This window comes from Plasmodium reichenowi, chromosome 7, assembly GCF_001601855.1.
Source record: "Plasmodium reichenowi strain SY57 chromosome 7, whole genome shotgun sequence".
Classification (NCBI taxonomy): Eukaryota; Apicomplexa; class Aconoidasida; order Haemosporida; family Plasmodiidae; genus Plasmodium; species Plasmodium reichenowi.
In genome coordinates, this window is record NC_033652.1 from 901,016 (window position 1) to 916,605 (window position 15,590).

The following is a 15,590-nucleotide window of genomic DNA, read 5'->3' on the forward strand; positions in this document are numbered from 1 at the left end:
TATCAATTGATAATGTGATGATGGAAAATAACAAAGAGCATTTTAGTGATAGAAATAATAACATTTATGAATACAAATTAAACAGTGATGATACTAAAGATAACATTTATGAATACAAATTAAATAGTGATGATAGTAAAAATAACATTTATGAATACAAATTAAATAGTGATGATACTAAAAATAATATTTATGAATACAAATTAAATAGTGATGATAGTAAAAATAACATCTATGAATACAAATTAAATAGTGATGATAGTAAAAATAACATTTATGAATACAAATTAAATAGTGATGATAGTAAAAATAACATTTATGAATACAAATTAAATAGTGATGATAGTAAAAATAACATTTATGAATACAAATTAAATAGTGATGATAGTAAAAATAATATTTATGAATACAAATTAAATAGTGATGATAGTAAAAATAACATTTATGAATACAAATTAAATAGTGATGATAGTAATAATACCCCTTATTTAAATGGACAGGAAACAAATGAAGAATCAGAAGAAGGTAATGATTTAAAAGATTGTACAAATTATTCATTCGAGGATTTGAAAGAAAATATAAAAAGTAATTGTATAAAGAAAATTCCAATTGATATAAATATGTATATTAATAGAGAAGAACTAAAGAGTGGATTTGATTATGATCAAATACATGTAATAAATTTGACAAATAGTGAAAAAATTAAGAATATAATATTTCAGAAAATGAAAGAAGAAACACCAATAAATAATTATTTATGTTTAACAGATGATCAAGAAGAAAAAGAATATAAAAACCTATTTGATGGAAATTTAAGTTTAAAAGAAAGTAATAATAATACAAATAATGTTAATAATAATGAAGATATTAATTTTAGTAATATAGATGAAACACAGAAAGATTTATATTTCCAATCCAGCTTATTCAATAAATTAAAGATATGTGGACAATTTAATAAAGGATTTGTAATATCCAAAATAGATTTACTCTATTTTGAAAAAAAAAAGAAAAAGTATGATAATGAAGGACATGAATCAGAATACTACAAAACACATGATAACAATAGTAATAATATAAATTGTGAGGATTATGATAATTTTAGTAATGATAATAACCTAATTAGTGATAATAAACATAAAAGTAATTACGCTCTATTTATTATTGACCAACATGCAGCTGACGAAAAATCAAATTTTGAAAAATACAATAAAATATTTACCATGAAGTCACAAAAATTAATTAGTAAAATACACGTACAAGTAAGTCCAGCACAAGTTCATATAATACAAAAATATATGTCTATTTTCTTACAAAATGGATTCGAAGTACAAATTCTAGAAGAACCCATACATAAAAGAAGGAAAACAAATAATAATAATAATATAAATGAACCAATCGATGATGAAGAAGAAATGCTTATGGAGCTTAATGTATATTTATTATCGTTACCAGTATTTAATGGGAAAATATTAGAAGTAGTTGATTTTATGTCTCTCTTGCATCATTTAACAGAGCATCCAGTAGCCTCTTACAATGAATCGGAAGTATCTGTAAAAACTACAGTAGATTTGAATAATAAGACAGATACCTGGTTTAATTATAATTTCCCACGACCTCAAAAGGTGTGGCGTATTCTAGCATCCAAGTGAGTATATGTATATATAGTTGTGTGTGTGTGTGTTTATGTGCATGTATATATCCATGTATATATTATTTCTGTGTGAAAAATAATTCATTCTACTAATACTATAAATAAGCATATTAAATAGTACCATATGAATATACAACACATATATAACATTTTATTATTTTATTTTATGTTATTTCTTTTTTTTTTTTTTTTTTTTTTTTTTTGTAGGGCGTGTCGAAATGCCATAATGGTTGGCAAAGCATTAAACATATACGAAATGATTAAGATAAAGAAAAAGCTAAGTTTTTTAAAGAATCCATGGAATTGTCCTCATGGTAGACCTACAATAAAATATCTCATAAATAATGTCGATATAAAAAATTGCTTTAAAAACTATTATTTAAAATTATATGATGAAATTACTAATTTGATTTTAAGTCAGAATTATGATGCCTATAAATATTTATTTCATAATCATGTCTTTTTTTTAATTATATCTACCAAACCTTTCCTAGGTCCTGTTTTAAAATTTCAATAATTCACTGGTATGCATGACAAAAAAATATTATAAAAATGTGTAATTAAATTTTTTTTTTTTTTTTTTTTTTTTTTTTTTTTTTTTTTTTTTTTTTTTTTTTTTTTTTTTTTTTTTTTTTTTGTACTATATTATATTGGCACATTGCATGAACATTTTCAATAACGTGTACGGTGATTTATATTTTTTTGCTAATTTTTAGAATAATGTATTAATTTTTAATAAATTTAAAAAATTTTGATAATTCAAGAGTTTATAAAAAATAAAAACATTTGTTATAGAAGAATTCACACACACACACACACACAAACACACACATATATATATATATATATATATTTTTTTATGTAATTATTTGATCTTTGTTTTATTGTACATTGGGAAAGTTGGTGCTCTTCAACCTAGAAAAAAGAAAATGAAAAGACAAATTAAGACGTATTGAATATGACGGTGAAAGTGAAAAAATATATGAAGGTAATATGTAAAAATTATATATATAATATATATATATATTATAATGTCTTTTTTTTTTATTACCTGTATTTTTTTAAAAGTCCCTGCGTATGCTTTACCCACATATATACAATTAAGTTTTGTTCATTTTTATTGAGAAAGTTTTGGTTAGCATTACAAATAGATTGAAAGGTAAAAAACTGATAATAATATAACATCATATATAAATCATAGGACGCTAATTTATTTTTTAGATATTTGTTCATGTGTTCAACATAATTTTGAATTTCATTAATATTATGTTCATTATTATTTTTCAATAATTTATAAATAACGGATTGATAATAAAATTCGTAGACATCAAAAGTATTTTTATAAAGGTCTAATAAGCTTAAGAAAAACAATGGTAGTTGATTATATTCATCTTGAGGAATATAATCTGTTTGTGTTTTTGTTTTTTCATAAGATTCAATATTATTATTATTATTATTAATATAACTATTATTTTGAGGTATATTATTGTGAGTAAAATATTTATGATGATTAACATATTTGTTATTATTTATTTCAGTTTGATTTATATTTATGGAGTGATTATAATTATTTACATTTTCTTCTGTTTTTTTGTTGTTTATAATAATATCATATTCTTTTGTGCTTTGATTTTTGCAAAAATTATTTTTATGAGTGTTTTTATATTTTAGGAAATGAACATATTGAATATATACACTTGAAATATAATTATGATTATATTTATTATGATAATAATTTTTAAAAAAAAAATTATTTTGATCATATTTATTTTTATATTGAAATTTATTTAATTTTTTTAAAAGTTTATCTTGTTTATTATTAGTAAAAAAAAGTTTACAAGAAATATCTTTGATTAAATATTCTTCAATATTTGTTTTAATCTTTCCAGTATTTCTATACCAATTCCAAACCATACTTTTATTTCCTAAGAGTTCATCTGCTTTTTGTAAATTATTATGAATAAATAGTTTTAATATAATTTTATATTTTATCATATTTTGGAAAAAATTAAAATGATTAGCAAAAAATAATATTAACAAATATTCTTCTAAATTCTTTTCATTAATTAAATTATATATATTCCAATATTTTAAAATAAACTTGACATATTTTAATAAATTTATCATTTGTGATTTCTTATGTATATGTCTAAAATGTTTTTTACAATAACTATCATTATGGTAATTATTATTATTACACTCATTATTATTATTACACTCATTATTATTATTATTATTATTATTATTATTGTTACCTTTGTTATTATTATGATAATTCATTTTGTTTATAAAATTTGATAAAAATCCTTGTCCATATTTATTTAAAATAATATCTTTTGATTTTGAAATGTGCATTTGATAATCTTCATCATCATATTCATTATAATACATATGTTTATCATTATTTATTTTTCTTTCCCCTCCCTTATTATTTATATCTTCTTGTAATATAAGATTATCATTATTTATATTTCTATGTTTTTCATGTTCCTCATTATAATAAGAACTATTATTATATGATATATATTTTTCATTATTTATATTATCTATTTTATCATTCATATCTTTATTAAAAATTTCTACCTCGTTTACTATTCCTTTAGATGTATTATTTGGATGTTTTATAAAGTCTTCATTTTGTATCCTTTTTACATTTTCTATATAATCTGCTTGTAGATTTTTTTTTTTTTTATCATTATACATTTCATCTATATCATATATATTATTCTTCCATTCATTAGGGCTAAAAATATTCATAAATGATATTTGCTTATCTTTATATTTTTCTTCATTTTTATTATTATTTTTTTTCTTCATATTATTATTACATTCGTTTAATATATCTCCAAATTCTAAATCGCTGCATTCTGTTGAAGGTACACTATCTGAAAAGGAATCAAAATTTGAACTAAAAGCATCATTATATAGAAAGCTCATATTTTTAGTTTCATCTTTATTATAATAATAATGATATGATGATGATGAGGAGGAGGTTAATACGGATGAAGTGTTATTATTATTATTATTATTATTATTATTGTTATTATTATTATATATAAGATACCAATCATTATCTTTAATAACTTGTTCAATAGTTTTATGATATTCTGTATCCTTAAATTTATGAATGTCATAATTTATTATAATTAACAATGTTTTAATAAATGCATTAATTTCTGCTGATGTAAAAATAGTAATATCATTTGTTTCCTTTTTTATATCTTTAACATTCTTGTCTTTGTGTCTTTTATGTACAATATTATGTAATAAGATATTTTCTTTATTAGATTTTATCAAGGAATAATTACAAGTAAAGAAATATAAAATATCACATTTTTTTATTTTAAATAAATACAATTCATCATCTATAAGAAGTCTATTGCCTATAATGATTTTGCATACTATAAGTATGGAGTTGTTACAATGCCTTAATATTTTAAGATACATATTGCTAAGAGTTTTTTTTAATTTTGTATATTCTTGCTTATTAATAAAGGATAAGACACAACACTTATGATAATACTGGAGACAATTACTATTATTACTATTATTACTATTATTACTATTATTATTATTATTATTATAACTATTAATATCATTATAACTATCATTATTATATTCTGTTATAATTTTTTGTGTTCTTTTAAGAAGCAATATGTACGAAATATTTGAAGGCTTTATATTATCCCAACTACATAATAACATTTCAATACAATATTCTAATAATAATAATAAATTTATATATATAAATTCATATCCCTTTATATATGTTACTTGTATAAAATCTAAAAGAGAAGATATAAAGTGTGATATGTCATCATCATATTTTAATTTTATGTGTTTCTTCTTATTTTTTTCTTTCTTTATAATAATATATGTTTTGTTTTTTATAAAATATAGTTTATTTATTGATGGCAAGAATATGTTGTTCAAATTAATAAATAATAAAGTTATCAATATTTTAATCAAATATAATTTATTATGAATTAAATTGTCTACATTAAAAAGGTTGTTCTTTTTGGTATGTACAAAATCATTAGTATTATTAATTTCTTTGTGTTCATTTTTAAACATACCGCTTTTATTTGTGCTAATTTGTTTATTTAAAAATTCAAAGTGATAATCATCACAGGTGTTTTCGTATGATATGTTTTGATTTATACTAATTTCGTCTTTTTGTTTTTTTTTTTCCGTATTGCCTTTTTTGTTTTGCATAATCATATTATTTTTTACATAATGTACAACATGTAGAGTTATAAAAAAATGATATATGATATAATTTATTTGATTCATCTTTCTATTTTTTAATAACAATTTATTTAATATTTTAAGAGATACAAAAAAATTATGTCCATTCAAGCGTTTTAAGTAAGTATACATATGTTTTGATTTTTCATATATACTTAGCACATTACAATTTTCTGATAATTTTAAGAACACAATGCTTTTTAATTCTTTTGTAATTAATAACGTGATAATCTTTTTGATATTTATGTAATGTAGACAAAATTTAATAATTTTTGTGGATTGAGTATGATTAAAGTTTTCTTCATATGATTTTTTATTTATTTTATTATCAACATTAAAATCGTAGGTTAAATCATTAATATTGTTATTTATATCTTTATCCTTATGATCATCTAAGTTTTTGTTCATAAACAATTGAGAAAAGGGGTTGTTCTTAACATCATTATAATTTTTTTCTTTTATAAGTGTTCCATTTGTGTTTTCATTTTGTACCTTATTAATGGAGATATTTTTATTCGTAATCGTTATATTATTTTTATCATAATAATTATTATTACTACTATTACTATTGTTTCTGTAGTGGTTATTATCTTCTTCATTTACTTCCAAACTTTTATCGATAAATATATCCTCATCCAACATAAAGGAATCATAACTATGCATAATATTCATTTTGTCCTCATATGTCTTATTATTGTTATTTATATCTTTGGAACTGTATTTATGTTCCACTACATCATGATCCTCATCAGAATTATAATTTGTTTTTTTTTTATCATCATTTTCTTTGGGTTCTTTCTTGTTTGTGTCACATAAAATACGACATAATGAATACACACTACTATTTTCATGTTCATTAAATGAAGTAAGGAAATGTAAAATATTACATAATGACAAAAATGTTTCACATTTATTATTATTATTATTATTATTATTAAAATAAAAGAATAATAGTAAAATGATTTTTACTATTATATATTGAATCATTCGTTTTTGATGAAATGATATTTTATTTGTTGTCTTTTTATTTTGAATGAATAATAAAAAAAAAATTAAAATATCTACTCTGTATATATTATCTATAATTAATTTTTGGCATTTTGCCAAATGATATATATTAAATTTATCCATAAACCTATAAAAATTAAAAAATAGATCAATTTCTTTTTTTTCTTTTTTTTTTATCTCTAATAAATCCACACACAATTTATTAAAATATATATCCATTTGAAGCCTTATATCATTATAAGATTTATCAAGAAGATTTTTACAAATATCATCAAGTTCATTTTCTACATGTTGTAACTTCAAAAATAAATGATAGACATAAAAATTTATAAATAATTCACATAAGAAATAGTTTGAATAAAAGTATATATATATATTATTCTTTATATCTGTAATAGTTTCATATAATAACATAATATCGTTTTTGTTTTTTAATTTAATAAGTAAAATATATTTTAAATAATCATCTTCTGTCGGATCAAATATATTTTTAACATTTTCATAATCTTTATCATATATATAAAAAAAAGGATGCAAACGAATATTTAGTTTATTTAAAATAAATGTAAGATCATATATATATGGCATTATATTAAATTCGTTTAATATATTCTTACAATATGAATATATATTTTTCCTATCCATATGATATATAATAATTTTATTATTATTATTTTTTGTTCTCTTTGTCTTTTCTATTGGCCATATTTCACTCTCTTTTATTTCTTTATATATATTTAAGAATTCGTTACATTTATCGTAGAATGTAATATCTGTAGAATCTATTTCATTTATATAAAAATTGAACTCATTGAAAATTTTCTTATCATATAAAATCATTAAAGGGTTATTAAATAAACTATCTCTACATGTACTCTTATTATTTAATGCGATATCATAAGAATAATTGTGGTTGTCTATATTTTTATCTATACAAGTATCCTGTGTATGTTCATAATTTTGTGTGTTATCAAGTTCATCATGTATTATTATATGCGTTTGTATATCATTCTTATAAATATTTTTATTATGATGTTCATTTGTTTTATTGCCCTGTAGTAACTTGGGTTGATTATTCTTTGAATTTACATAACCATTTAAATATACAGATATACATCTCAATTCTATTAATTTAGCTATAAGTTCAGAATGTGACATTTTTTTTATCGTTTTGTATATAGATGAAAAGAATGTGCCAAGATTAAAATTATAATACGTCAATTTAATAAAATATATAGAAGAACATAAATAATACAAACATATTTCATACATATAAAATACTATTTTATATACACAATTTATATCATAATATAAACTATGTATATTTTTTAATATATAAAGTAATAAATTATTTTTTTCATTGCTAAAAAAATGTTGTAACATTTCTTTTTCTGTTTGGATTTCAAATAAATATTGTTCTTGTTTGTTTTCTATATTAAAATTTGTATGAGACACGCTTTCTTTATATTTCAAATCCTTATTTTGGATATGATTTCCTTCTTTAGTGGTATGACTTGTTGGGTGCATGATATTTATTTTATAAATAATAAAAGTATCTTTTCTTATTAATTGCAAGTTCATGTGGGATAAATATATTTTTGATATGTCTACAATTTTTATTAGAATCTCTAAAATTTCTTGACACTTTTTTTTTTCTAACTTTTCTACAACACGTTTTTTATAATTATCTTCAAAAAAAAGTTTCTTCATATCAATTTTATTAATATGGTTTTTATATAAATTCCATAAGAGATATCTTATTATCACTAGGATGCATATGACATTTTTCAGAGCTGAATTATGTATATTATTCACACTGTTATTATTATCATTGTAATGGTTTGTTTGTACGTATTTATGTTCATATATATTTTCATTCACATGATGCCCATTATTATCTTTTTTGTATTCCATCATAATATTTTTATTGTTATTCATAAAATTATATATGGTCCATAAGATAATATTAAAGATATTAATTTTTTTTTTAACGCTTATGGAATTAATAAGTATTATTTTTTTTATATATAGACAAATGGTATAATAGTCTTGAATATTTAATAAATGAACAAGACAAAAATAATTATCGTTTGAAAATAAGGACATGTATAAATATTCTTTGATTTGATTACTTGCGACATATTTTTTATTATTTTTATTATATATGATATTTCGTTGATTATTTTTATTATATATGATATTTTGTTGATTATTTTTATTATATATGATATTTTGTTGATTATTTTTATCGTTTACATTATTTTCATCATGACTTTCTTTAATTTTTTTTTTTTTTTTTTCCTCATGTATATCAAAATAGTACATATGAAAATGATCATTTGTCATGTTTGGTTCTAATTCAATTGTAATGAAAAATAGTTCAATTTTTTTAATTACTTTTAAAATATATTCTATATTCCATTTAGATATATTATATTTATTTATTTTTTTTTGAACCCTTTTTATGAAAACTATTAGAGCATTATTATCATTATCGTAGATCGTTTTATTGTTAAAATGAAAAATATTTGAATGGTTCGTAATTTTTTTAAAAAATGATTTATTATTTTTTTCTAATATTTCACATTTTGTCTTTTCATCAGCACTGGAAGATACAATATCGTCATAGATATTGTAATAATAGTCATAATAATAATAATTATTATTAACATTATTATTATTATTATTATTTATATATTTCTTTTTTTCTTTTATATTAGTAGTTCTAGTTTTCATCATATCTATATCACTACTACTACTACTACTTCCTAGGGATGATGTTGTATTATTTGTTTGTTCGTGATGACTGTTGATAATACGTTCGATATCTTCATCACTAAATGAATTATTTTCCATATTTGTACATTTCTGGTTATTTAGTTCATTAGACGAATGGTTTGATATAATATCTGTTTCATAACATGTTTCTACAACATCGCTTTCGTTAATTTCTATTTCAAATGGATAATATGGATAATCATCATTATCATAATCATCATCATAATCATCATCATAATCATCATCATCATAATAATAAAAATTTTGATGTGAAGGTATATTATAATTACTTATATTTTTTGAATAAGTATATTGTTCATAATCTTGTTGTTCAATAGAAGATTTATTTGCATTCTTTGTGTCTAATAATATTTTTGTGTTGTTGTATACTTGTTCTTTATTCTGTTGAGGAAATGATTGATTATAATTAACATCATAATTATCATTATTATCAACATTCGTGTGATAATTTTTATTTTTCATATTTCCATTCTCTATGTTTGTATTTAAGAAATTATCCATATAGACACTTTTATTATTTTCTGCATTAATATTATTAAACATATTTTTTATATGATCTGTGTTTGGAATATTACTAGCTTTTGTATTTTGAGAATTATTTATAGATATGTTTTTGTTGTTGCTTTCATTATTTACAAAATGTTTTTTCTCATAATTTTGTTTCATAGTTTTTATGTTGTTTCCTAGGAATTGATATACGTTTTCTAATGGAATAGACGTACCATTTTGATTGTGTCCTCCATATTTAATGTTTTGAATTTTTTTTTTTTTTTTTTTTAAAAATAATTTATACAAGATATCTATAGAAAGGTTGTAATTTAATGTGAAATAGGAATATATAAAAATAACAAAATTATAAATATAATTTATACTTTTTGTTGAATGGTTCATATAAAATAAAATTGTTTGTTGCAGGAAATTTTTATAAGTATTTTTAAATTTTTCTTTTGGGTATAAAATTATTAAAAGTATTAAATAAAAAGATAAGTGGCTTGTTAATGTTTCATTTTTTTCCTTTTCCCTTTCCTTTTCTTTTGTATTATTATTATTATTTTTATTATTATTATTTTTTTTATTATTATTATTTTTTTTATTTTTATTATTTTTATTTTTATTTTTATTATTTTTATTTTTTTTTTTTTTTTTTATATATATTTGTATAATATATATAAGATAAATAATACAATATATTAATTGATCACTATTTATTATATGTAACAATTTTAAGAGTTGTAAAATTTTTTTATAATTTGTTATTTTATTTAAATCATTCTCTATAATATTTTTAAAAATAGAGAATTTGTTTCTTTCATTTTTTATTTTTATATATGTATCATAGTATATTTGTTTAAAAAAAGAATGGGTCGTCCACATTTGTGTAGATAATAAATTATTCTTTATATTATTTTGATTTGATTTATTGTTATCATTACTAATCATATTATTATTTTTATGATATGTCTTTTCATATCCTTTTGTGATTAATTTAGAAAAGGATTTATATATAAGGTCTTCATTTGATGAATAAGATGGTAATTCCATATTCCTACCTTTCGATATATCATCACTAGATTTATTATTATAATGCTGAATGGGTGATACTACATAATATAATAAACATTTTTTATTTTTCATCATGTTTTGTATATAATATAATATTCTTAGATTTGTTAAAATGTGTTCATTGTGTTCAGGTATATCAATAAAAAGGGTTAATGATTCAGAAGTTGTTGTATTATACATATTTTTTATAAAGTTATAAAATTGAATAAAATCATTATCATATATTGTAATATTATTAACTTTATTTGTTATTAAATAATTTATCATATCCTTATAATAAGATGGTTTGTTATTTGCTACACTTTGTATGTGTTCTATATATTCTTTATAATAATATTTCATAAAGGAATAAAGATAATTATAATCATTGGAAAAAAATAAAATAATATAAAAAAATATAAAAAAAAATAATGATATATCATGATGTACTGAATAAAATAAATTATAATATAATTGTATACAATTTTTTGTAAAATTATTATCTTTATTATGATGAGTATATAAAATAATTATTTTATATATTTTAAACATATATAATATACTTTTTTTCTTATTATAATTTGAACTCAAAATCATATCTATATTAATATTTAATAATTCTTCATCATTAGGATTCATAATATTTTTTTTAAAATATTTAATAAGTTCTAAGGAATTTAAATGTTTTTCAAAAACATCTAAATATTTTTCAATTTCTTCACACGATAAGGATATATTCTTATGATTTTCATCATACTGTTCTTTCTTTTCTACATTACATTTTTCAAATACATTTTTATTAATATCACATGATTCTCGTGTTTTTTTGTTAAAATTATCATTTTCTATATTACGTGTTATCATATTATTATTATTATTATAATAATTTATAATATAATCAATATATTTATCAAAGATTATTATTTTATTATAATTAATTATATTCATATCTTGGTATTCTTTAAAAAGATCTCCTAGTTTGAACGTATGTTGTAAAATATATTCGTTTAAATATATATTCATATTATTATTTATCATATCATAACTTTGTTTACAACTTATATATATTCGTCTTGGAAAAAGGCTATAGAAATCATTAAATATAGATATGAAATGTATCAAATTGATCTCTATATATTTATAAAAGATTATTAAAAAGAAAAAAACATATTCATAATGTTCATTAAATATAATTTTATGATCATAAGCATAATATATATATTTTAAAAAAATTAATATTTTATCTACTTCTGTTGTTTTTTTTTTTTTATAATTATTTAATGTACTATCAAAATTTTTTTTATTTTTATTCATATATCTGTATATTTTGTTTGTCTTTGTCTTTTTTTTTTTTTTTTTTAAAGAATCTTTTTTAATACATTGTAAATTCCTTAATGTTTTTAAAACAAATATAATAAAGAACTCTTTGGATGTATATAATATGTTAATATATAAGGAATCTAAAAAATTATTAGATTTTTTATAATTTAAATAAATTATATCTTTATGAAATGTTACATAACAACTTGTATATTTTATATGTTCATCTATATATTTATATTCTTCTAATACATCTATTAATTTATCATAAAAATATTTTATATTATTTTTTTTATCATCTTCATATGATAAATATTTAATATCGAAATCTAATATAAGACACATTTTATTATATATATTCAATTGTATAAATTCTTCAAATTTTATATTCCTATTATTTTCTTTACATACTAGATACATTTTTATTAAAATGAACAAGCTATATATAAGGATGATATTTTTATTTTTAATATTATCTTTTTTTAATTCTATCCTTAAATAATTTTTAATAAAAGATATATCGTTAATATTGATGGGTTCATTTATTCCTAGTGCACTTTTATATTCGTTATTAATATTATTACAATTATGATAATATTTATTATTATCATAATCATATTCATTATTATTATTTTTCATATTAACCATATGGTTCGTGTGCTCATTATGTGTTTCAGATGAATTTATATTTTTTCTTATATCTCTTTCGTTATCATTATGGTTATCATTATGGTTATGTTTATGGTTATGTTTATGGTTATGTTTATGGTTATCATTATGGTTATGTTTATGGTTATCATTATGGTTATGATTATGGTTATGATTATGGTTATCATTATGGTTATGATTATGATTATCCTTTTCATTATTCTTATTACATGAATTGCTCAAAAAATAATGTTCGTTGTATTGGTACTTATTCATAATATTATCGTACACAAACATTTCATATATGTTATCTCCATTTAAATGTTTTAGACATATATAAACAAATTCTAATAATCTACTTTTAATTAAGTGTGTTTTTTTTATTATGTTTATACACCTGTTTAGAAAGAATTCAACAAACACGTTTTCATCACATTCAATATCATATAATTCGTAGGTCTTTTTGTTCTTATTTTCATAAGAAAGCAACGATATAAGATTTTCATTTACTCTTGGGTTTAACATTTCAAAATTATTATTACTACTAATACAACTACTACTATTACTATCCTTATATATATTTTCCTTATCATTATTATTATTATTATTATTATTATTATTATTATTATTATTATCCTTATGTGTATTTGTATTATTGTCCATTTTTTTTTCTACTAGGGTAGATGAAATATACTGCTCCGTGTATATTTTTTCATCACAACGAATTATATCTTCCTCTATAAAAGAATTGCTAGATCTCAACTTGTCTTTATGATCGTTATAATTATTAACTTGATTCTGCAGCTTATAATCCTTTTCATTATTAATATTTCTATTTATTAATGGTAAGAGAAAAAAATAATTTTCTATTCTTTCATTCAATGGAATATAATAAAAGATAGTTTTCCAATTTTGTTTTATAAAATAATTAAAATATTTATAAAATATTTTTATGAGTACATAGTTTTTATTAATTAGGAAATATTTTATTATATCTATAGGTGTGTAGGCATATTTAAATTTTGTCCAGCTTATAATAAATATATTTGTATCATCAACATTTTGAACACGTTTATTTTTATTATAATAATAATAATTATTATGATAATCGTCGTTATGTTCATCATAATTATGTTCATCATTATTATGTTCATCATTATTATGTTCATCATTATTATGATTATCATCATTATGTTCAGCACATGAATTTATTGTATGGTTTACATTTTTTTTAAAAATATTAAAAATATCAGATATTTTATTTATACTATTCTTCCCTTTTGATGTATCTATAGATTTACATTTTAAAGGTTCCTTATTATGGTATAGCGCAAAATTATTAATTCTTTCTTTATGTAACAATTTCATAATATAATTATATAATTTAAATTTATATATTTGTTTCATTATTTCATTTTTATAGATTAATAATTTTATTTTTACGTGTTCATTTTGTTTGATTGAATTTAAATAATACTTAAATTTTTCTATGTCATATGAGAAGAAAACAAAATTTGAGTCTTCGTCTGTTCTGATTTCTTCATTTTGTATTACATCGCTTGTTAAACTAAAAGATGAACGACTTAAATTGATGTTCATTTCATCTATTGATATGTCCCAGAGTTTATTTATATTTATATTGTTATTACTGTCTTCTTCAGAGTTCTTATAATTTGCTTCGTTCTTATTTATTCTGGTATTATAAAATGTATTATCATTATTATTACATGGATTATTTCCTGATAATATATCATCATATTGTACATGTTCATAATTATTGCACTTTTTTCTTTCTGTGAATATATTTGTTTTATATAAGTTATTATTATCTGTTTTTTTTTTTTTGGTTTTATTTTTAATAAGTGTACTTAAGAAATTTTGTTCTACATCATTTTCATCAAAATTATTATTTACAAAATGGTTTTCATAACTTTTTTCTTCTTGTAACAAATAATCAATTAATTGTAAAGATGAGAATAGGACATTTTTTAGTTTATGTAATTGTATATTTATATCAATATTTTTACATAATTCTTTATCAAAATTAATTTTTTTAATACAATAATAATTATTTATATATTCAGATGAAGCATAATCTCTTTCGTTAAGGAGGTAGACGAAATTATGATAATTCTTATTTTCTTCATCCACATTTAAATTGGTTTCAAAAAAATTACATTTGTTTATTGAATCTTTATTCTCTACCGGGTTTGTCAAACGTTTTATTCTTTCGTCATCTTCATCATCTTTAAAAAGAAAAGGGTCAAAGGTGATTGCTCGCTGGAGAAATTGAAATAGGTCTTGAATTTTGAACAAGCACTAAAAAAAAAAAAAAAAAAAAAAAAAAAAAAAAAAAAAAAAAAAAAAAAAAAAA

The 15,590-nt window shown here is 19.3% G+C and overlaps 2 protein-coding genes across 2 annotated transcripts in view; one reads left to right on the forward strand and one right to left on the reverse strand.

The window, feature by feature from the left end:
* The window catches only part of PRSY57_0723100 (DNA mismatch repair protein PMS1, putative), a gene marked incomplete at both ends in the record, with an annotated part of 4,080 nt that extends 1,912 nt beyond the window's left edge, over window positions 1-2,168 (forward strand). The window contains 2 exons of the mRNA XM_020114682.1: window positions 1-1,645; window positions 1,859-2,168. The exon at window positions 1-1,645 is cut by the window's left edge and continues 1,912 nt beyond it. Coding sequence (XP_019970639.1) covers window positions 1-1,645; window positions 1,859-2,168 — 1,955 coding nt within the window. The remainder of the gene's footprint in view (window positions 1,646-1,858) is intronic.
* A 364-nt stretch (window positions 2,169-2,532) lies between these two features.
* The window catches only part of PRSY57_0723200 (putative membrane protein), a gene marked incomplete at both ends in the record, with an annotated part of 15,408 nt that continues 2,350 nt past the window's right edge, over window positions 2,533-15,590 (reverse strand). The window contains 2 exons of the mRNA XM_020114684.1: window positions 2,533-2,566; window positions 2,703-15,535. Of these exons, the coding sequence (XP_019970640.1) occupies window positions 2,533-2,566; window positions 2,703-15,535 (12,867 nt within the window). Of the gene's footprint in view, window positions 2,567-2,702 lie in introns of the transcript that reaches the window.